Source organism: Manis javanica, chromosome 3, assembly GCF_040802235.1.
Source record: "Manis javanica isolate MJ-LG chromosome 3, MJ_LKY, whole genome shotgun sequence".
In the NCBI taxonomy this organism is placed as follows: Eukaryota; Metazoa; Chordata; class Mammalia; order Pholidota; family Manidae; genus Manis; species Manis javanica.
Genome location: NC_133158.1, coordinates 145,598,487 through 145,624,449, shown reverse-complemented (window position 1 = coordinate 145,624,449; position 25,963 = coordinate 145,598,487). Strand labels below are relative to the sequence as shown.

At 34.6% G+C, this 25,963-nt stretch overlaps 1 protein-coding gene across 1 annotated transcript in view; it reads left to right on the top strand.

Annotated features, from left to right (window-relative positions):
• The window catches only part of RSRC1 (arginine and serine rich coiled-coil 1), a 441,266-nt gene that overhangs the window by 209,551 nt on the left and 205,752 nt on the right, over positions 1 to 25,963 (top strand). The window contains exon 8 of the mRNA XM_036997926.2: positions 18,142 to 18,178. Within this exon, the coding sequence (XP_036853821.1) occupies positions 18,142 to 18,178 (37 nt within the window). The remainder of the gene's footprint in view (positions 1 to 18,141; positions 18,179 to 25,963) is intronic.

Here is a 25,963-nt window from a genome sequence, read left to right as displayed (position 1 = left end):
ACACACATGCACATACCCATTTTGCATGCATGCATGTATAAAAATTCTGACATCATACTATTCTGCAGTATGCTCTTTTTAAAAGCAATATGCCACAAGAATATTTTCATGGAAACACACAACTACATCATAATTTTTATTGGCTATATGGTTTTCTGTTGTATGGGTATTATCATATTTCATAGTTTTCCATTATTAGGCATTTAGTTTGTCCCAGTATTTTTTTGTTTTACATTAAATACAATGGAGTGATTAATATTTGTGAATGTGTCATTGGGATAAACACAGAGACATAGAACTGTCAGATCACAGTCTTCATGTGTATTACTGAGAATTCTGAATGTTTTCCAATTGCCCTCTGGAAAACTTGTATTATTTTTTGCTCTCACCAATAGTATATGAGACTACCTGATTCTACCTACCTTTGACAATACTGAACATTATCATTCATTTTAATCTTTGCTTGTTTGCTAGGTGCAAAATGGCATTGAGTTTTATCTTGTGGATCTGTGCACTACAATATTTAAATATTTTCTAGCCATTTATATGGACTTTTTTGTGTGTGTGAATATTGTGGGAATTAATGAGGTTATAAGTATACATGACCAGGCTCAGCACCTGGCAAATACTAGCCTATCGTTAAGGGTCAGTGTTCATTTAGCCTCCTTCCCAGTATCATAGCTCCAATTAAGTTGTAGAATACTGTAGAATTTTGTTTCATTGTTGGGGTTATTGTTTTTAGAGTTTGACATAAATAAACTCCCCCTTGCTTTAATCAGGCAATGAACTCCCGCTCTCTGATTTCAAATCTGCCTTTTTTAGCTGAGGAGTATTTATTTGTTCAATTGTATGTGATTTATTCAATCTCTCTAAGCCTCAGTTTACCTCAGGTATATAATAGGGATAGTAATTGTATCTCTTTATAATAAAGTTATGAGGATTAAATGAGCTAATTCTGCAAAGTACTTATTTCAGTGCTTGGCACATACTGTTCATTATTTCCTCAAAGGTAGAATCTCTGAAAAGGGCTGTTCACTTAGACAAATAATGTGATCAAGTATTTAAGTACTGGGAAGTGCAAAGCAGTCTTTAGGAATGACAAATAGCTTGACTTGAGCAAGAATCTTGAATTCTAGGCTGTGGAGTTTATTTTGATTCACTCAAAAAAGTAAGAATTTTAGTAGTTTTATTGCCTAGCACTATTAGGTGCTTATCTAATTAAAATCACACCCTAGTTTTTTTGTTTCTTGCTACAGTATAGGTGTATTACATAGGAGAACATTAGAGGAAAAAGAAAATAATTAAAAGACTTGAATAATTGAAGAATTGAATAATCAGTTTCTGAGCTATTGAAAATTGCTGTTCCAAGGAAAAATGTTTGTTTTCTCTTAATTTTAACAGCTGAAGACATTAATAGAATATTTATTATCTATATTACTATCTACTTGATATTGTTGACTCACACACACACACACATATATATATATATCACAGCTATTACTTTTATGAAGTTTTTCAGATGTAACTTTATGTTAATGGGCTTTCTTGAAAGTAGAATTTTATTTTTCATTATATCTAAATTTGAATTATTAAGTAATGATACATTATTCACAAATTTATATTTATATAAATATAATAAATACATAAATTTAAATTATTTAGGTTTAAGTACTAGAGGTGAAATATGCTGGTTTATTTTTCTTTTTAAAAATTATTTAATCCTCCAAGGATTCCTCAATCCCCCAAGTGCAATAAACATTACATAAAATTCATACATTTTAAAATGTAATGATCAGTTTTTCTTTTACATCCAGTTATTTTAGAATAAGAAATCTGAAACAACCCAAATATCCAACAATAGTGGATGTTAACTTATTGTATATTTAGCGGAATAGTATGTAAACAGTAAAAATATTAGATGTAGAGGTGGAGCCAACATGGCAGCATGAGTAGGACAGTGGGAATCTCCTCCCAAAAACATATATATTTTTGAAAATACAACAAATACAGCTAATCCTAAAAGAGAGACCAGAAGACACAGGACAATAGCCAGACTACATCCACACATGCGAGAGCCCAGCGCCTGGTGAAAGGGGTAAGATACAAGCCCCGGCCTGGCGGGACCGAAGCATACCTCACCCCAGCTCCCAGTGGGAGGGAGAGGGAGCCCAGGACTGCTGAACACCCAGCCCCAGCCACCCACACCAGAGTGCAGACACAGTGCATTCGTGGGGTCCTGGATACTAGGGAAACAGGGCAGCAGGACCGGTGAGTGGGTCCCAAAGCTGATGCCCCTGTGACAAAGAAAAGCGAGTGCTTTTTGAAAGTCTTAAAGGGACAGGGATGCAACAGCTGGACGGAAACAACACAGGTCACAGTCCAGTAGCTGGAAATTACAAGGAAAACTGGGCACACTAACCCCCTGGGCAACAGCTCTGAGACTCCTCACGGAGGTAAACAGCCAAACAGACGCTGTCCATTACCCCACTGGGGTGAGGCGAAAGCAGAGAAGCAGCCTAAGTCAGGCCCCACCCTCAGAAAGGGAGCTTCCTCCATTCAGGCTGGGCAAGACACAAAGACGCTATCTACATGCAGTTACACAACACAAGCCACTAGGGGTCGCAGTTGTCCCAGTAAAGAAAGGCCAGTAGCAGTGGAAAGCTTGGCCCCCCCAGCTGACAGTCAATAGCACCTATCAACATGAAAAGGCAAAAAAATATGATCCAGACAAGACTAACCCAGACAGCTTCAGCATCTGCTACGTCTTCCCCTGAGAAGGAACCTGGGGAGATAGATTTAACCAGTATTCCTGAAAAAGAATTCAAAACAAAAGTCGTAACCATGCTGATGGACTTGCAGAGAAATATGCAAGAACTAATGAAGGAGAATACAGAAATAAAACAAGCTCTGGAAGGACTTCAAAACAGAATGGACGAGATGCAAGAGACCATTAATGGACTAGAAAACAGAAAACAGGAACCCAGAGAAGCTGATGCAGAGAGAGATAAAGTATCTCCAGGAATGAAAGAATTCTAAGAGAGCTGAGTGACCAATCGAAACGGAACAATACCTGCATTAAAGGGGTACCAGAAGAAGAAGAGAGAGAAAAAGGGATAGAAAGTGTCTTTGAAGAAATAAGTGCTGAAAACTTCCCCAAACTAGGGGAAGAAATGGCCTCTCAGACCACAGAGGTACACAGAACTCCCATGACAAGGGAACCAAGGAGGGCAACACCAAGACACATAATAATTAAAATGGCAAAGATCAAAGAAAAGGACAAAGTACTAAAGGCAGCCAGAGAGAAAAAAAGGTTACCTACAAAGGAAAACCCATCAGGCTATGATCAGACTTCTCAACAGAATCCCTACAGGCCAGAAGAGAATGGCATGATATACTTAATGCAGTGAAACAGAAGGGCCTCGAACCAAGACTACTGTATCCAGCACGATTATCATTTAAGTATGAAGGAGGGATTAAATAATTCCCAGACAAGCAAAAGTTGAGGGAATTTGTCACCCACAAACCACTTCTACAGGACATCTTACAGGGACTGCTCTAGATGGGAGCACTCCTAAAAAGAGCACAGAACAAAACACCCAACATATGAACAAGGGAGGAGGAGGAATAAGAAGGGAGAGAGAAAAGGAATCGTCAGACCATGTTTATAATAGCTCAACAAGTGAGTCAAGTTAGACAGTAAGATAGTAAAGAAGCTAACCCTGAACCTTTGGTAACCACAAACTTAAAGCCTGCAATGGCAATAAGTACATACCTTTCAATAATCACCCTAAATGTAAATGGACTGAATGCACCAATCAAAAGACACAGAGTAATAGAATGGATGAAAAAGCAAGATCCATCCATATGCTGCTTAGAAGAGACACACCTTAAACCCAAAGACATGCACAGACTTAAAGTCAAGGGATGGCAAAACATATTTCATGCAAACAACACAGAGAAAAAAGCAGGTGTTGCAATTCTAGTATCAGACAAAACAGACTTCAAAATAAAGAAAGTAACAAAAGATAAAGAAGGACATTACATAATGATAAAGGGCTCAGTACAACAAGAGGATATAACCATTCTAAATATATATGCACCCAGTACAGGAGCAACAACATACCTGAAACAAATACTAACAGAACTAAAGGAGGAAATAGAATGCAATGCATTCATTCTGGGAGACTTCAACACACCACTCACTCCAAAGGACAGATCCACCAGACAGAAAATAAGTAAGGACACAGAGGCACTGAACAACACACTAGAACAGATGGACCTAATAGACATCTACAGAACTCTACATCCAAAGCAACAGGATACACATTCTTCTCAAGCGTACATGGAACATTCTCCAGAATACACCACATACTAGGCCACAAAAAGAGCCTCAGTAAATTCCAAAAGATTGAAATCCTACCAACCAACTTTTCAGACCACAAAGGTATAAAACTAGAAATAAACTGTAGAAAGAAAGCACAAAGGCTCACAAACACATGGAGGCTTAACAACACGCTCCTGAATAATCAATGGTTCAATGACCAAATCAAAATGGAGATCCAGCAATATATGGAAACAAACGACAACAACAACACAAAGCCCCAACTACTGTGGGATACAGCAAAAGCAGTCATAAGAGGAAAGTATATAGCAATCCAGGCATATTTAAAGAAGGAAGAACAATCCCAAATGAATGGTCTAATGTCACAATTATCAAAATTGGAAAAAGAAGAACAAATAAGGCCTAAGGTCAGCAGAAGGAGGGACATAATAAAGATCAAAGAAGAAATAAATAAAATTGAGAAGAATGAAACAATAGCAAAAATTAACAAAACCAACAGCTGGTTCTTCGAGAAAATGAACAAAATAGATAAGCCTCTAGCCAGACTTATTAAGAGGAAAAGAGAGTCAACACAAATCAACAGAATCAGAAACGAGACAGGAAAAATCATGATGGACCCCACAGAAATACAAAGAATTATTAGAGAATACTATGAAAACCCATATGCTAACAATCTGGAAAACCTAGGAGGAGAAATGGACAACTTCCTTGAAAAATACAACCTTCCAAGACTGACCCAGAAAGAAACAGAAAATCTAAACAGACCAATTACCAGCAACGAAATTGAAGCGGTAATCAAAAAACGACCCAAGAACAAAACCCCCGGGCCAGATGGATTTACTCAGAATTTTACCAAACATACAGAGAAGGCATAACACCCATTATCCTTAAAGTGCTGCAAAAAATAGAAGAGGAGGGAATACTCCCAAACTCATTCTATGAAGCCAACATCACCCTAATATCAAAACCAGGCAGAGACCCCACCAAAAAAGAAAATTACAGACCAATATCCCTGATGAATGTAGATGCAAAAATACTCAATAAAATATTAGCAAACAGAATTCAACAGTATATCAAAAGGATCATACACCATGACCAAGTGGGATTCATCCCAGGGATGCAAGGATGGTACAACATTCGTAAATCCATCAACATCATCCACCACATCAACAAAAAGAAAGACAAAAACCACATGATCATCTCCATAGATGCTGAAAAAGCATTTGATAAAATTCAACATTCATGATAAAAACTCAGCAAAATGGGAATAGAGGGCAAGTGCCTCAACATAATAAAGGTCATTTATGATAAACCCACAGCCAACATTATACTAAACAGCGAGAAGCTGAAAGCTTTTCCTCTGAGATCACGAACCAGACAGGGATGCGCACTCTCCCAACTGTTATTTAACATAGTACTGGAGGGCATAGCCACAGCAATCAGACAAAACAAAGAAATACAAGGAATCCAGATTGGTAAAGAGGAAGTTAAAATGTTACTATTTGCAGATGACATGATATTGTACATAAAAAACCCTAAAGACTCCACCCCAAAACTACTAGAACTGATATCGGAATGCAGCATATTGCAGGATACAAAATTAACACACAGAAATCTGTAGCTTTCCTATACACTAACAGTGAACCAACAAAAAGAGAAATCAGGAAAACAACTCCATTCACAGTTGCATCAAAAAGAATAAAATAGCTAGGAATAAACCTAACCAAAGAAGTGAAAGACTTATACTCTGAAAACTACAAGTCACTCTTAAGAGAAATTAAAGGGGACACTAATAAATGGAAACTCATCCCATGCTCATGGCTAGGAAGAATTAATATCGTCAAAATGGCCATCCTGCCCAAAGCAATATACAGATTTGATGCAATCCCTCTCAAATTACCAGCAACATTCTTCAATGAATTGGAACAAATAATTCAAAACTTCATATGGAAACACCAAAGACCCCGAATAGCCAAAGCAATCCTGAAAAAGAAGAATAAAGTAGGGGGGATCTCACTCCCCAACTTCAAGCTCTACTACAAAGCCATAGTAATCAAGACAATTTGGTACTGGCACAAGAACAGAGCCACAGACCAGTGGAACAGACTATAGACTTAACCCAGACATATATGGTCAATTAATATTTGATAAAGGAGCCATGGACATACAATGGGGAAATGACATTCTCTTCAACAGATTCTGCTGGCAAAACTGGACAGCTACATGTAGGAGAATGAAACTGGACCATTGTCTCACCCCATATACAAAAGTAAACTCAAAATGGATCAAAGACCTGAATGTAAGTCATGAACCCATTAAACTCTTGGAAAAAAACATAGGCAAAACCTCTTAGTCATAAACATGAGTGACCTCTTCTTGAATGTATCTCCCCGGGCAAGGAAAACAACAGCAAAAATGAACAAGTGGGACTGTCTTAAGCTGAAAAGCTTCTGTACAGCAAAAGACACCATCAATAGAACAAAAAGGAACCCTACAGTGTGGGAGAATATATTTGTAAATGACAGATCCGATAATGGCTTGACGTCCAAAATATATAAAGAGCTCACATGCCTCAACAAACCAAAAACAAATAACGCAATTAAAACATGGGCAGAGGAACTGAACAGACAGTTCCCCAAAAAAGAAATACAGATGGCCAACAGACACATGAAAAGATGCTCCATATCACTAATTATCAGAGAAATGCAAATTAAAGCTACAATGAGGTATCACCTCACACCAGTAAGGATGGCTGCCATCCAAAAGACAAACAGCAACAAATGTTGGCGAGGCTGTGGAGAAAGGGGAACCCTCCTACACTGCTGGTGGGAATGTAAAGTAGTTCAACCATTGTGGAAAGCAGTATGGACGTTCCTCAAAATGCTCAAAACAGACTTACCATTTGACCCAGGAATTCTACTCCTAGGAATTTACCCTAAGAATGCAACAATCAAGTTTGAGAAAGACAGATGCACCCCTATGTTTATCGCAGCACTATTTACAATAGCCAAGAATTGGAAGCAACCTAAATGTCCATTGGTAGATGAACGGATAAAGAAGATGTGGTACATATACACAGTGGAATACTACTCAGCCATAAGAAGAGGGAAAATCCTACCATTTGCAGCAACATGGATGGAGCTGTAGGGTATTATGCTCAGTGAAATAAGCCAAGCGGAGAAAGAGAAATACCAAATGATTTCACTCATCTGTGGAGTATAAGAACAAAGGAAAAACTGAAGGAACAACACAGCAGCGGAATCACAGAACCCAAGAATGGACTAACAGGTACCAAAGGGAAAGGGACTGGTGAGGATGGGTGGGCAGGAGGTTTAAGGGGGGGAAGAAGAAGGGGGGTGTTAAGATTAGCATGCATAATGGGGGGGAAGAAAGGGGAGGGCTGTACAACACAGAGAAGACAAGTAGTGATTCTACAACATTTTGCTACGCTGATGGACAGTGACTGTAAAGGAGTTTGTGGGGGGTACCTGGTATAGGGGAGAGCCTAGTGAACATAATACTCTTCATGTAAGTGTAGATAAATGATAACAAAAAAAGAAAGAAAAGAAAAGAAAGAAAGAAAAGGGGGATTACTCCCTGATAGGATAAAACTAACTGTAAATCAACGATTAATGCATGCTTTAAATATCCTTAATTTCGATCACTTAAAGGGTGTCAGATGACCAGCTATGGAGGTACATTTTTCTGATAATATTCCTTTCTCTTAAACAAAAAAAAAAGCACTTCCTGTGTGGTGACCTCCAATGAGTTCTACACAGTGGTATAAAGGGCATATCAAAGTGTGGGCAAAGGGTCTGTTTGTGTTTATACAGAGGATTAAAGCCAAATTTGGCTACCCAGAAAATGAACTAAGATATGATATGAAGAAGAACTTCCAACATCAGCACTCTCTGGAAGAGTCATACCAGAAGATGAGCATCAAAAAACCTCAACAAAGATCCAGGCTCTGCTACAGCTGTACCTGCACTCATCCCACCAGTTCCTGGACTTGCCATGGGAATGAAGAAGGAGATATCTAAGCTGGCCTGTGCATACAGTAAAATGATATATTTGACTGGATCTATATACTGTTGGAACTCAACCAAGAATTAGGAGATTAGGAGAAGTACAAGATGTAGCGCTCCAAAGTCTTACAACTACAGACTATCTACTGTTAAAAGAACATATGGGATGTGAACAGTTCCCAGGAATGGGTTGTTTTAATTTGTCTGATTTCTCTCAGACTGTTCAAGTACATTTGGACAATATCCATCATGTCATAGATAAATTTTCACAAATGCCTAGGATGCCTAACTGGTTTTCTTGGTTTCACTGGAGATGGCTGGTAATTATAGATCTGCTTTGGTTATGTAACTGTATTCCTATTATGTTAATGTGTTTGCACAATTTAATTAGTAGTTTAAAACCTATACATGCCTAAGTTACTCTACAAGAAGATATGTCAAAGAAATAATCAATCTTCCCATGTTTTCTTCTGCCTGCTACTTCTATAGCTTTTCTTCTTCCTTCCTAATTACAACCCTTAAATAGAATTCGTGCCTCATATTGAATTTACCAAGCATCATAATTCCTCCAAGTGGTAAAGATACCTCAAGACAAATGCTGGGCATAGGAGCCACAGGTCATAAATCTGTAAAAAAATAAAAAGCTAACCTTTTCAAACAATATGGCCTCTCTCTCACTTACCAACTTTACATTTCCCTGTGTGGCCCCGAAAGATGACTGGTTAGCCAGAGACGGGTAAGGTTCCTCAAGGGAGAAACAACCTAAGACAGGCACAGTTGCAGGGGGGCCATCAGGTGAGAAATTGGGGATCAACAGAGGTGAGGCTTAGAACCTCACCCCCCCTGTTTTGAGAGAAATCTTCTGCATCCATGGATGTTTTATTGCCCTTGTCTAGCTTGGATTAACACATAGTCTACAGGCACACACCTGATCATCTACATTTGCTCTCTTACAACACTAAACTATGTTTTCTACCTTTATCTTGCATCTACCTACCACTTCATCATTTTATTAAAATAATAATAATAATAATAATAATAATAATAATAAAGTGAGAAATGTGGGATCCACATATAAATCACGTATAAAAATCAAACAAATATTCATATTTGACCTGATTGTTTATAGTTCATAATGTGTGATCAAAACTGAAAGTTTCTGTGATGACTGCCCTTGTACTTGTTCACCATGTAAGAACTTATTCACTATGTAAGAATTTGTTGATCATGTAAGAACTTGTTCATTAAGCTTCAGAAGATTGGAGACTGACGAAAATTAGGCTTGGGGTGGATTAATGATTGTGCATTGAGCATTGACTCCCCTATACAGAATTATTATTATACAGAATAATTATACAGAATAATTACAGAATTATTATTATGATAACAGTATTATTGTTATCAACCATGTGATCAATAAATATGAGAGATGCCCTCTCAAAAAAAAATATTAGATGTAAATGCATTTATTCAGACCTGAGAAGTTGTTTTTAGTATATTATTAAGTAGTGACAAAACTTAAGCTACCTACTGGAATCCGTGATGATCCTATTTTTGTAAGAAAAAATAAGCTTATTTATGTGTATGCTTAAGAATAGAGGAAAAAAATAAAACACGTTGAGGTAGTATCCTTGGTTGATAGAATTTCAGGTGATTAGTTTTCTTCTTCATTAGAGCCAGATGTGATTTTGAATTTTTCTGCAAAAGCATTTTTTATTTACAGGGCCACTGCTCGCCTATATAGCACCTTTGTGCATACTGTGAAAGGATGTCCCTTCTTCCTGTGGATGCAGTATCACACCAGAATGCACTGCTGGGCCAGGACATACAGCTTTTAGCTTCCACTGTCCCATTTGCTGCCCTACCTCCTCCCCACAATGAACAACATGTACAGTTGTACACTATGGCCCTGAAAACTTAAATAAAAATTATTCAAAATTTAAGACTAAATGTAATATGACCTTTTAAAGTATTTACTCTGGGCAGGCTGCTCTCCTTGCTTGACCTTACTAAGATTATGTGGGGCCTTTGAACTCACTCTTCCTTCCTCTTCTTTTCTACTTACGCAGTCTGTTCATATGCAATCAATCCTTCAGGATTTAGCTAAAATTACCCTCCTCTTTGAAATATTTCCCAACCACTCTAATACATATGGCAATTTATACTTTCTCTCAACTTCTCTTGAATTAGGTCAAGAACATGGATTGAAGGCAGTGGTGGTAAATGGGTTGCATCACGCCTAGTAACTCCAGACAAATGGCAAAAGTTTCTTAGAGGACAGTGATGAGAAGATTCTTGAGCTTTATCTGGCCTCAGTGGGGAAGAAGATTGTTAGTGATTATGAATGTTAATCCTACAAATGGGAAATAGCAGATAGGTTGCATGTTCATGTGCATTTTCCCTGTCTGGCTTGGACATTAACTATTTTATGTATTGGTTTGATGATACAGTTTTAAATATCTAAGGGGTAGATACCATACCAGTAATACTTATACTTTTTGTTGATGATATTTGTTTATGTTGTTGTTACTGATTTTGTTTTTATTATTCACTCAGAACTTATTATGCAGCTGGGTATAAGGGTGCTCAGTAAATATATTTCTGCTGCTCTTCTTTCATTCTTGATTTTCCACATCTTTCTCGTATAATTTCCCTTGTTTAAAGTATTTCCTTTAGCACTTCTTTTAGATCAGATCTGCTGGTGATTCATTCTCTTATATTCCTTTGTCTGAGATTGTTATCTAAAGTGTAACTTCAAAATACTGGAATCTCTTCTTTCCCTTGTGAATTCTTTCTGTGAACTCCAGAGCCCCTTTAGCTGGATGACCATAAATGACTTAACTGGTACATACTGTGTTCAGCTTCCTATGGAATAAACTCAATGTGTAGTGTAAGTTCTCAGCTGTTTAATATGTTTAATTTAAACTTGTCCTGATATAGTGGCTGCTTGCTAATATTTCTAGAACTAAGTCTTAAAAAAAACCACGCAATACATGTAAATTTCAGTACCCATGGTACACTGGTTTGTACAAATGATTTATAAGTTCTAGAACAGAGTTTATTCCAAATAATCATTCAGATCAAAAACTACTTGTAGAATACAAACATCTGAAAACTATTATTCTGAACTGTGGTCACAAAAGAATACACAGGCAGAGACACTAAATTGCAAGATACTCCAATCAGGAGAAAAATGCTGAGAATTTTAACCAAACCTGGTAAGTTGAAACTAAGAATTCCAGGAAGATCATTTTGGAAGTTAGTGCTGATATTTTGTTTTTTTTTTAATGGGGGATAAAATATAAAAAACAGGAAATTGAGAAGTTATATTTGCTTACCTTTTTTAACACGCTTTATCATTCTACGTCCTTTCAAAGAGATCAGAATATAAGACTATGCTTATGTTAGGATATACATGATATTTTTATTAGATACTAGCCATTTAAACTCTTATATGTATTTGTTATTTGAAAAGTAAACTGACTTTCATTTATAGGTATTACAGTTGAAACAAATTTTTAAGATGATTAAAAAAGCTAACATCTATTAAACATATTTTTTGACCTTGACAGTGGAATATAGTCAGTTGGTCCACTAATAGTCTGCCATATTGAACCAGTATTTATGGAGTGACTTCTATTTATATGACGATAAAGAGTATGATTATCTTTTTAATCCTTGATTTGCATTTAAGGATGGGAAATTCAGAGAAGGGATATACATAGTAGAATTGGAATTTGGTTTTTCTTAGATGAATATATTGCTAAATGTTTATTAGTAGCATTTGATACATATCAGAAAAGGTCTTATACATGTAAAAATTCATCAGTTATCATCAATTTTTTCAAAGCTAATAGTTGAGATGGAAGGATGATGTAGATATTTTTGTAATTTATAACTTAGGCTTTTAAAAACTTGACTGCTGTGATGTAAAATGAAAACCCAGCTCATACGTGTTTTTGCTTTATGAAAGAATACAGCATTAACTGTGATCCTTATCTCTTACAGCTAGAGAAAACTACAGCATAGTAATTTCGAAAACTGAACAATATGCTTATTTAGTTCATGATTTGAAAAGACCTTGTAAAATTGTTTATTATTTAGAAGTTATTCTGTTTTCAAATTACTGTGTGTGTGTGTGTGCACTTTTATATGGGGTAATACATATATATATATAACTGATTATAAATATCTTTAATCTTTTATTTCTTAAAGACTTTTTCAATGAATTGATACTTTAATGATACTTTAGTTACCTACATTCCAGTGTCTTAAGTATTTTATAACTAAACACTCACTGGATTTTTGTTGTGCTTTATGAAATTGTTTTGGTTTATCTTTATTTTGTTACTTTTCTACTTCCCATGCAAAAAAGCCACTTTTCTTTTGGATGTCTTTCATTTTATTTGTTGTTAAATATTAATTTTATGGTAAATCCTTAAGTGACTTCAGATTTGATATAATAGGGAACAATGAGAAAAATAATTTACTTTTATGGGGAGAAGGAAGTAAGTAAAAAATTTTTTCTAAGCTAATAGTTTGACAAGTTTAAATCAAAAATACTGAGAATAAAGAAAAATGCCATCATCAGAAAAATAGTGTTTTTTTTTTTTCAAAATAAATACCATTATTAATTGGGGCTCCTTTACCTGATTCCCTTAGACCATTATAAAACCTGAATGATCACTTCAGTGTAATATTGTTCTCATGTTAAAAAAAAAAAAAGATTGACTTTTTAGTAAGACTTTAGTCTGTTTATTTAGAAATTTCTTCAGGGAATACAAGCTTTATCATAGCAACAGTTTCTAGATTTAGAACATGTTTCCTTTAGCAAAATATTTAAATCTGTTAGCCACAAAGGTAAATTATTTTTATATTATTATTATTTTGCCTGCCATGGTAAGATTGATGCATGGCATATTCCTGCTGGGAGGAGTCCTAACATTGGAACTGACAGGTACCACAATGTTTATGTAGGACAACCTCAGCCTGGGCCCAGTCAGTTCAAAATGTCTGCCTCATACATGGTAAGTCACCGCATTTCCTTTAGAGCCTCATGTTATGCCAACATTACTATCTGTGCTGCCTCAACTACAAATTGGATGAACAGCCCATGACACTTTTTCAATATTATTACATTAAACCAAGTGGATTTTGATTGATAACCTAATATTCAACTAATGCAAAACATCAATCATGGCAAGTATATTAATTATTTAATATTGCAGTCTAATTCAGAAATCGATGTGCTGCATGAGGGGAAGGGAAACTCATGGTTCCCAGAAGATTTAAGACAGGGAATTATTAAAAAAAGACCTGCTGTACTCCTGTGTGTTAGTTCGATACAAATCTTTATTCATTTGCCAATAATTTCTTCCCATTTTCCACTTCAAGACCATTTTATCAGTTTTGAGACCTATAATTGAATTAAGCCTGCTTTCAGCACAGGGCAAAAGGAGTTGCACAAATATTAATGAAGTCATGACAGGGACAGCCCAAGAGACAGACCACTAAAAAGGACAGGCTTTATACTATTTGTTGCAAGATCTCTCTCTCAGTGTCTTGGATCTTGCCTCTCTATTTTTAAAAATTCATTAAGACTTTTGGAACCACTTTAAGATTTTTGTATTTAAATATCTATCATAAAAACAGATTTCTTCAGCACATTACAATTTATTGTGCATCTTCATGTACATTATCTTGCTTATTTTTTCTCAGCGACCTTGTGTATTAGGTAAGGCAGTGTTACAGTATCTTCACATCATGGGTGAACAGTCTGGGCTTCAAATTAGTTGGGTTATTATCTAAGCTCATGTAGCTAAAATTTGTAGTAGAGCTTAAATTTGGCTTTAGGTATTCTGATTCTAGAACCATGATTATATCATGTGTCTTGTATAGTATTTGTGTACTCATGATGGTTTAGCTGTGTTATTTTGGTATGGACAGCTTTCCTTTTCTTTCTATCCAAAGTAGAACTAAAGAAAACTGATTTTCATTGATAATTTGTTGAAGCATTGGTGTTCTAATCTGTGATACCTATTAAACTTTATGAATATGTGAACCTTCTGAATATAAACAAAAATTTCTTGACCTGTTATATCTTTTACTAGAATAGAATGCCCTTCTTTTTCTCCTGTGTGTGTGTGTGTGTGTGCATGCACGTATGTGAGCGGTACATATTTTGGGGGGATGACAAGTAGCTTAAACATACTTGTTATTAAACTTACCACCCAGCTTTCTTTTGGTTCGTGTTTGTCTGATTGTATCTTTTACTCTCTTTTTTTGAAATCTCTCTGAATCCTTTTGTTTTATGTGTCTCTTGTAGATGACACATTGCTGAATTTTGTTTCTTACCCAATCTACAAATATTCTCTGGCATTTTAATTCCAGATCGTTAATGGGTGACCTTTCTTTAGTTTTCTTTTTAGTCATTGATTACTTAGATTATAATAATTAGTCACTTTCTGAGCCAACCTTTACTTGATTTATCTTGTTCCTTCTTGAATTTGTTTTTCCTCTTACTGTATTACATTCCTCCAAACGTCTTTCAAATAATGTTTCTGTGTGTGAATTTCTTGAAATTCCTGCTGAAAATTTCATTCTTTCCTTCAGTGTAAATACTAGTTTATTAGTTGTATATAAGTTCTGTGTTCATAGTCCTTTTCCTCTACCACTTTATCTTGGACGCCAATACTCCATTGTCCAGTATTAATGTTGAGAAGTCTGATGACTGTGTTGCTCTTCCTTTATGGAGGGGTATGCTTTTTTTTTTCCCCAGAAACTTTTCCTTTTCCTTGATCTATAACAGTCTTAATTATCCTTGTATTATGCTTTGCAGTGGATTTTTCCTTAACTGTCCTGTTCACTGCTCTGTGTACCCTTTCAATCTAAGATTTGACTATCTCTGTATCTGGGAAATTTTTGTCATTATTTCTTCAAATATTTCTTCTGTTTTGTCTTTGCTTTCCTTCTAGGATTCCCATTGTATAGATGTTCCACATATTCTACTCCTACTCTTAATTTTATCTCGTTTGTTCTGTCTTTTCATCTTTTTTCCTAGGAATGCCTTCTGGGAGAGTTCTTCTCTCCAGTGTTCCAGCTCACTGATGTAAATAAAAATTTATATTTATGTAAGTATAATAAATATATAAATTTAAATGTGCGTAAATCTATTCTTGGTCTATAGCTATTGCACTTTCAATCCATCCTCTGAGTTCTTTACTTCAAACTATTGTATTCTTCCTACTATCTCACACTGATTTTTTTCTTAACTGCTTTTTTGTATTTAACTTCTAGAACTCTTCCCTATCTTTGAAGATGTTATTATGCTTATGTTACATTCCTGCTTGGTCATTTCTGTTTTCTCTGGATGAGGCCACTCTGTTTCTTGTTTTTCTCCTCTTGTGTTAACATATCCAAAGGTCTTAAAATTTTCCTTGTGGGCTTCTTCTCTTTTATTTCCTAACATTCAGCTGCCTTGGCTAGCCATTTTAATCTAAAGAGAGAGGTTAAAGTTTAGGATCTGGCTTGTGCTTTTCTAGGTTAATTTAAAGACTAGAGTGCAAGGCTACTAGTCTTGTACTCCTGCCTCAACTATTTTTTTCATTATCTTTTTACTCTGTCAATAACAATAAAGGGCAAAACAAAGAAAAACACTCTCCCACCACACACATACACAAAACTCCTATTACTACTGTCCCAAACAACCATTTGCTCTTTGTGTGGTATGGAGATGGTATGGGGTTGGGTAGGACCATTCAGATACCTGAGCTGGTTGCTACTGACTCTCCACCCAAGCTTATCTTCATGACAGTTAGATGTCAGTCCCTTAGTAGTTGATAACAAAGGGAATGAGTAGGGTATTGTGAATTTAAAGAAGGGAATTGACGTGATCAAGCTTATATTTTAGAAAGATCTTGCTGTATTATGGAGGATGAACTATGGAGGATCTACTTTGGCCAAAGCAGGAGCCACTGACGAAGAAGCTTTGCAGTAATCTGGCATAGAAAAGATGATGACATAAAATAAGGTAGTAACTTTGAAGACAGAAAGAAGTGGTTAAGTCTAAATGATAATTAAGGATGTTGGAGAGCCAAGACCCTGTCGTTAATTACACTTGTTTACATTTGGTAGTGAAGGAAAGGGCACGTGTCAAGGATGATGCCTAGTTTTCTTTCAGGAGTACCATTCAAAATGCGTTATTTCCTAACATCATTTAATTTAAAGAATCACTTAGAAAGCATAACAAAGCAAAAGCCTAACCAACCTTTTTTATTTTTAAAGAACAGTTTCTTATCCTTGGTTCCAAAATGAAAACAGCTCAGAAAATTGGGAGATTTTCCCTAAGTTTATGACAAACTCTGTTGACAGCCAAACTAACCCTGAAATGAAGCAGTTTGTAGTCTCGTTTATCCCACTTTGTGTGGATATTCATGTTTCTTTCAGAATTACTTTGTATGATGATGAGATGCTGCTTCAGAAACCCTTAGATTTTCAAGTATTGAAGTATAATATTGTTAACATTACCAGAAATAGAATAGAGAAGTGAACAGTTAAAAATGAGTACTAATCAGTAGAAGTTAGAATTTATTCTAAGTAAGCTAACCTGGGCAGCAAGAGCAAAGATTGGAAGTGTAGTTTGCAAGCAACAGATCTGAAGGGAAAAGAGAGAGGGAAATTTGGAAAGTTGTACAGCAAAACAAAGGAACAGAGATAAGTGTATTTTTGGCAAAGAAAATTAGAGACAAATAAAGAGAAAAGAAAGTTGGGGCAGCTTCAGAGAAAGAAAGAGGTGTGGGGCAAAGATGAAACATCATAAATGTAGTACTGTTGTTGAATGTTTCATAATTACTTTCTGCAGTGTAGTAGAAGTGTAGTTTCATGTTTAAAAAGGTAAGATTTGGTTTATGATGGAATTAAAGTACTGCTTGGTCAGAGGGAGAAAAACCAAAGTACATTGTCACTAATACATTAGTATAGACTGAAATCAAGGAAAAGAATCCAACTATTTGCCGTAATTCACCACATGTATATTTAAATTATCTTTGCTACTTGTGCATTTATTTGTATTTTTAGGTGTATCAGCAGTTTTTACACAATGCAAAGCAAGAAATTTAAAGACAAAATATATCATGATATCTCAATGTTTATATTGTCTTTGGTGATATTTTATCTTTTAATATTGCAACAGTCTTAGGTCCTGATTTGTGGTATGCTCTAAGTTAATATAACTGACAGGAAAAAAATTTTGTTAAGAATTAGTTCCTTAGTTATATATTCACAAACATATTCTCTATGTACATATTCTTTATATAAAAATGCAACCATGATGGATGGATTTTTGATAAAAAGCAAAAAAAGCAAAATGTCAATTGTAGAATCTGGATGGTGAATAGAATCTATGTGTTGAACATTTTCATAATAAATGTTGGAGAACCAACTACAGTGGAAAACCTAATGTGCAAAAAAGACACTGTGAATAGCAAAATAATAATAATACACTTGACTTGTTTTTGTTTTCCACTGACTGAAAAATCTGAAACATTCTTTCTGTTGGTTCAATACCAATTTTAGTGGAAATACTATTAGATCCAAATAAATCGTCTGTTCCCTTTTAATGGAAATTGTTTTGTCTTTAAAAACAGTGTTATTGTGAACACTACTAAAGATAAATGAAAAATCTATAAGGGTTTATAAAACATTTTTGAGGTAAATGTAAATTATAACAGACAAGGGTTTAGCAAGTATTTAAAACTTTTCATTCTTCTATTTTAGGGAATCTGGAAACATCAAAGCTGGATTAGAACATCTGGTAAGTTCTAATTTTCTCTTGAACATTTGCATCATCTTTGATTTCTGCATTCTAAATGAACACTTTTGAATGAGCTTTGAATACTGGGTATTGAGAAAGTCAACCATTTCCCAAAGGGTCAGCTTACTGTTATTATGTGAAGGCACTTACATTTTCATTTATCTTATCATTTCAAGGGAATTTAAAATTTTTTTTAAATTACTTTTTTTTGATGTTGAGATGAAATAAAATGGATGACAATCCTTGGATTGGTAATTGCTTTAATTATAAGCAAAAATGTTTAGTGTAGAATTTTTGGCTTATCTTGATCTGACAAAAACAAGCTTGTGTTTTAAGAAAAACACAAATATTGCATGCATAAATATGGTATGTCTTAGCAATTTGACAGCTTTGAAAGAAGGGCACAGCTTTGTTTTTCCTGATGTCTTTGCTTTATGAATAATTCATTGCTTTAAACTATTTTAGGTTTTAGAATATAAAATAATTGAGATGTAAAATTTTTGGCTTAAGTAAACATTTTTAAAGCACAAGTGAAATTCATACTGACTTAACATTAAAATCTGTCCATTGATCAAAAAATTGGAAGAACTGTGTTTGTATTATACCAGGTCCAAAATTCGTTGAGCTCACCCCATTGAATGTTCATTACAACATAAAGTAGTTAATTTAAACAGAACATTATAAAGTCATGCTCTGGTTTCTGGTCAAATCCAAATGTTGAATAATTAGTGATAGAGATTCTTTTATAAATACAATCTAAGTACTTTTTAAATGCAAGACTTCTTTCGTAAATCATACCACAGCTGTGTTAACTATTAATGTCCTTATGTTCTGTCCTCACCAAAGCAAACAGTAGCAAGAGTCAACTTTTTTTGACTTACAGTACACAATAGTTCTAGAGTTGGAAGGGATTATTGGATAGCTTCCTGTCAATAGCTAAGGAAACTAAGGAAACCTAGACTTTAAAAAAAATATGATCCTAAAAGTTATAGATTAACTATTAATAAGCAGAATAACCTAATTAGCAAATTTGAATATGTATTTGCCTGAGTTAGAAGTAAATAAATAACATTGCTATTCTCATTATTAAAAAATTATTTCCTGAATCCCAGCTTATCACTTCAGAGAACCATATGTATTTAGGACATATGGACATCAGAATAAAAATGTTAATCTAAGACATTGAGTATCAGAATCAATTTGGGGCTCAATAACAAACAGCTTACAATAGTGCCAAAATGAGCTGCCTTTCATACTTCTCTTGTAAATTGTTATTTATTAAAAAGACTTTATATTTACCTGGTTCATGTTCCTCAGTAAATAATGAGTTAGATTTTTGAAAGTGTAAATTTCATATTTTTATACTTACTGGTATGAACTTACTGTCATTGTCGATTTCATGCAATCTTATTCTACTTACAGTCTTAACTTAGCATTGATTTTGTGTGCATTGGGCTTCCAGGAAGGCTCCCAAAAGCAGGTGGCACTCTATAGTCTTCCACTGCCCACTCTAACCAGAGTAGTTCCACTTTTAGTTACTTCGTAAATTTTTAAGCTTTTGAAATAAGATTTAATCTTAAGAAAGTTCTCCAAATACTTAAAATAAAATAAACATATTTAAAAACCTTTGATGAAGCATAGCTACTTATCAAGTCAGGAGTAATTGTTAATTATTCTCTATTCTTGACCTTAAGTTATATTTCATTGTCATCTGGGTCATATACATCAAATATATTTCAAAAATAATGCATTTTAGGAGTAAGAGAACCAAGATTAGTATAACTGGTAGTGGGAAGTAGATGATTTTAATGCATTTTATCTAAGTTCCTCAAAAGACTCTGTAACTTGTCATTGTAAAATTAACATGGTGTCCATAACAATAATATGGATATATAATAACAATATATATGCATATATATTGCATTATATACTAATAATATTCAGTGGTGTCAGAGATATTCTTTGTAACTGTCTAAGAAGGAAGTGAACTCAATTTATTAGTTGAGCATTGATGCAACCTGTCTGTCTAGCAGCTGTGGGCACCACAGATTTGTGTCTCTCTCCACTTACCAGCTAAGCAGAATCACATAGCCCTTTCCTTCTAGCTTGTAGCCCTTCTTTGAAACGGCTGTAGAGTCAAATACAATTAGAAGTATAGCTTAAAAATTAGATTGATTTTTAGAATATATGATATAAAAATAAAGTGAGAAGACCTCATCCCACACATTTGGAGTTAATTTCTTCTTTAGCCTTCTTCAGTTTTATTTTGTTAAATTTATTTGGTTTATCATGGAGAATTGACATTGTTCTAAGGGAAATTAAAAGCAAGTATAAATTTAAATAAGAAAAATGAAATATGCAGCATATTTTACTTCTACAAGGACACATACATGGTTGCACTATCTTTGTACTGTACTTTGTTTATGGGCTTTTGTTGGTATATGGTTTATCTGTAACTCGAAAGGAGAAAGCATGTGTAGGACAGAGTAGGATAGGTGGGCTCTGTTCCCCTGTAATCTTTTCAAAGGCTGATTTCCTTTATTTGTCACACTCTCTCAAGCCCTAGATTCAGCCTTTGTTCTATCATTCCTTTCTTTCTATGTTGCCAACTTCACCTGGGAATTGTCCAGCATGCCATTCTTAGCTTAAATTTCTTATAATTTACTGCCCAACTGTTTTATTAGTTTTTTTCCCACAAACTTATCTACTACCCATAAAGTCTATGTCTGTTTGAAGTTCTACGCAGTCTTTAAAGGTGATTGCAAAATGAAGATTTTCTAACTCTGTGCTCCTCCTACTTTATATTTAGTATCCACTATTCTACTATAAAGAAGAGCCCACCCTGCTTTCTTGTTTTATCTATCTATTTATGGTGAGCAAGACTCACGGATATTTATTTTATAAAATAGGTCACTATCAATTCTTTTCCTTATTTATTTTGATGCTCCAATTGTTCCATGTTTGTCCAGGGAGTATCCTTTCAAGGTGACTTCTGGGTCCTTAAAACATATCCCATTTTGGTTCTTTATGTACTTCCTCATTTTATGGCACAAGGTATTTCAGACTCATACCTTTCCTGTCCTACTCATGGAATCTTTTCAAATTACTCATTTTGTTTTAGAGGAAAATGGTATTTAGAAATCAAGATCTAGACATAAGATGTGCTCATTGTCTCTGGGATTTCATTACTTCTAGGAGCTTTCAGTTGTTAATTAGAGAGATAATTAGGTAGATAAATAGGTAGGTGGAAAGATAGTTTTAGGAAATTACAAGTCATAGTAATATTTCCGGTTTTAATCCAAACAACAGAGTTCTTCCTTGTCCTTCCCCATTTCATATTTGTATTTCCTTCATCCAAAGTAAAAACCCAGACACAACTCTAGTACATTTACTCATCTGCTCAGTCACATAATATACATAAAATAGTTTCAAAATTGCTACAGCCATGCTTTGTGAAAAACACACTTAATAAAAAGAATTCAATATTTATTTCTAGTTTTTTTGCCCCTTAAGTGTAGTTAGGTTATTCATTTGAAATATATAGTTGGATTAATTTGTTTCAGATTGCATTCAATTTTTGGTGACTTGTCTCAACTATTGTGAGTTAATTATGTTTGAATATCCATAATGTTAACATGCTTCCAAAAGTTAAAATATTATACACAATGGTGTTCTCAGAGAGGTGTCACTCCCTTCCTTTCTTGTTTCTTCTCTATCCCTTGTAGGAAGCCTCTTTTATTAACCTCTGGTTTATCCTTCCTGTGCTTCTTTCTGTACAATTAAGTGTGTGTGTGTGTATTCCTATTTTCTATTTCTTAAAAAAAAATACTGTATATACTTTTTTGTATATACCTTTTTGTACTTTGCTTTTTTCACTTACTGGTATATCCTAGATATCACTCCATAATTACTGTGCTTATCATTAATTTACTGTGTTCCTTTCTGTATTTGGCTGTATCTTCTTTATTAAGGGTCTGAGATTTTAACTTACTTCAATGCCTGCCACACTTTTCCAGATGCTGGCAGAAGACATGAGATTCCTGGGTCAGAGGCAAAGTGCTTTCTTACTAACAGCACCAAAAGCAGCACATGCTTCATGGTTGATTAGGTTCCACTTGACCCCCCCATCCCATGGGGTGATGTGCATACTCTGCAGGTTTTTGTCATAGCTGAGGGACTCCAAGTTTTTGTATTTTTTAAGGAGCTGACAGAAAAATCTGCCCAAACTTGACCAAAAGAAAGACATTATCTTAATTATTCTAGTGAGGTAAAAAAATGGCTTTTTGTTCCAGTGGGAGATTTTATCTCTGTCTTCCAAGACTGTTTGCTATAAAAATCATCTTTGAAATGATAGTTTTGAACCAAGGCCAATGGCTGTTATAAGATATACAGAATATCATAGAGAATTGTTTCTAAAGAGCTGCTATTATTATTATTATTATTATTATTATTATTATTATTATTATGTTTAGGAAACTTGCCTTTTTGTTCTAGTGGTTACCTTTGTATTTATATATTTTATAATGCTTTTAATACTCTGTATTCCTTCATAACCTTTTAAGTGACATCCGTTCACTCACACTTGTTACCTTTATTATAACCAACAATCCTTTTTACTTTCCCTTTCTTCCCATTTATTCTTGTATTGTTCTTGCTACTTTGTTAAAATATGCAATGTCTATATACTGTTCTTGCACTCGTGCTGTCATCTTGTTTTCACATCAACTCTAAAATTAAATATATTAGATATTTGTCATTAGTTCTTTTGCTGATATTTCCCCACTGATCTTCCATTTGCATAAAACTCATCCACTAGTATATTCCTCAAGAAAGGCTCAGGTGTACAGTATTGCCCCAGATCTTGCACATTCTAAGCTGTTTTTCTATAGTCTTGCCCCTTGAATGACAACTTGACTGGACATAAAATCCGTGCTTACAGGTTTTTTCCTTGACTTTCTTGAAAATACTATTCTGCTCTTGATATCTCTGGTGCCAGCCTTGTTTTCTTATCCTTATTTTTTTGCCTTGAAGCATTGACATATTTTCCATTTATGTTTTACTAGGATAATTCTCAAGGTTGATCGTTTCTGGCTAATTTTTCTAGGTTTCTTCATATGTAGACTTAACTTTTCTCATTTCTAGAAATCATTTTCTTGGATTATGGTATTAAGTATTAGTTCTGTTCCATTGTTTTGTTTTCTTCAAGGATTCTAATTATGTATTTAAATTCTTCATAATTAAATATAATATATATATAATCTTTCTTTGCTCATTTTCTATTTGTTTCTCTCTTTACTATTGTACCTACTTTGTTTTCATTCTTTCAGTTGTTTTCCTGGTTTTATTCAGCATTTCTTAATAAGTTTTCATTCAGATGTATTCTTCCTTGGACTCCTAATAATTTATTCTTCATTTTTGAAATCTTTTCCCTTCCAATTCTGTTTTTATTTTTTCAATATCTGATTTTAGATTTTTTTTTTCTTTATTTACCCTAAGTGAGGTTAATGCTGGTGGTCCAGTGACTACCAGGAAGAAAGGTGCATTGAAAGACATTGACTTGAAAGACATGTATCCAATGAACAAGGCCTTCTGCATCTGATGAAAAATCTAGATGTTTCCCGATGTATTCACAGAGTAGGGTTCTGCAGCCTATGAATGATTGGTTAGCTGTTCATAAACCCAGAGAGATGGACACTCCATGGGTTTGTACACGGGCAGAAATTTATTCATCTTACAGTGTAAGAATAACAAAGGGACAATTTTTTTTTCTTTATTTTGGTTCCAGATATTAGGTCATGTATTTTAGGGCTGGAGCTGGACACTAGGACTAATAATACCTTGTTCAGCCTTAGGTAGAAAATTAAGTAAGTGGTGATAAATCTTTTAGTAAAAAGAGTTACACATGTTTATAACTTTAAGTGGGATGCTTTCTATTAATAGTTGAATAGCAAAAGAACTCTGGAGCCTTACCTGTGGGTTTGTTCTCCCCACAGAGGTCTCATTTATGTTTCTTATATTGTATAACATTTGAGAGTGATGACCTACTTGTCCTTGTGGTTAGGCAACACAGCCTGACTGTTTTAAGTGTTGAAAAGCAACTGTCATTAATAGCTTGTTTAGCCCATCAGTGGTTTGTAGAATATAGTTGCTGCTTGCCAGAAATATAGGCAGGTCCATTGCTCTTACATACTCATCAATAACACTACAGGTTCTAATAAAAGCCCTTTCCTTTCTTTTTAGGCTATTTTGCATAGAACTTGTAAATAAAACTGCTATATTTCAGTTCACAGGCTAATAATTTTATTTAACTGAAGTGTAAACACAGTTAATGTGTTATTGTCATACTTTTGAGGATTCAGTTGACATACAACATGAACTAGGAAATGCAAACAGAGGTTATAAACCTACTTTAAAGTCACTTGTCTTTCGTCTGTTGCATTTTAACTCTTTTAATATTTCCTCACTGTGTTTTGAAATAATGTTTTTTACATTTATCCAAGAGTTTGAAATAGAGTTATCTCAGAATGCACTGAAGTTACTCATATGCTCTATATATTTATTAAACACTGATGAAAAATATTTATTACCTCACCTACCATTTAAGGACTTCAACATAATAGAGCCTTCTTCTCCAAGTATTTTAATTTATTTTTCTCACTTAAGCCAATATATATTTGAGGTTTAGGGTGAATGTGTATATTAAAACAGACATTTTCCTCTAACTGTGATCATGAGATAAAACAGAATGAAGTTTTTCTTCTTTCTGGAAGAATATTCCATAAATCTTTCTTTCTTTTTAATAAACAAGTGTGTCCTATGCATGTGTGCAAATCAAGATGCCTTTAATGTGGATTACATGTTACTGTCATACTACCATCATTTTTTCTTAGGCAGTTTACAGGTCTTAAATCTGGAGACCAGCTTACGTGCCATTCAGAAACAGTGCTATTGTCAGTGATCCATTTCTCTCATATGCTTTCATCAATTACAAGTTTACAAAAAATTACTCCTGCAATAGATAATTAACAAATATTATTCAGTCACCCAAACAGCATGACCTTGGGCCCCTTTTCTACCCTCCTTACATCCCTGCTTCCAAAGAAAGATTACTGTATTTTTAAGACACAGTAGTCCTGGGAGACAGTGATGGCCAGTTAGCTTTAAGAAAGAAAAGCAAATGACAATAAGTCATACAGCTTTCGTGATATTACTAATAGTCTCAGATTTATGTTTAATCTAGATAAAATGTATTTCTCACTTTTTTGCACATGTCCTTATTAAAGCTGTACAAAGTAAAAGTAAATAATCTAAGTGTGTTAAACTACCCCCACTTCCCATTACTCAAGAGTTTGAAAGTGAGGCCTTCTTGAAACAATCAGAGTAACTGAATATTGTAGTCTTATAATTTTTTGTGTTATAATTCAGACTTTATTGTAGGGAATCCCACAAGTCACCTGATAGTTATTTCCTGGCTTTCTTAGGATTTAACGTGTATAACTGCAGAGAAAAAACTAGCAGCAGAGATAACAGGGTTGATTTCTATTTCTCCAAAGAAAGAATTAGGAATTAAGATGAAAAATGTTTTTGACACAGTAGTATATTTGACCATACTCATTACCATTTTCCACAGAATCATAGCATCTGTATGTAATATGCACAGCCTGTTTATTTTAGGAAGAGCACAGCACAGTCAGGAGAACATGATTTTACTGTGTGGTCCTGCGGTACACATAACCTCTCTGTTTCACTTCTTTCATTTTCTCCCTAATCATAGGGTGTGAAAAC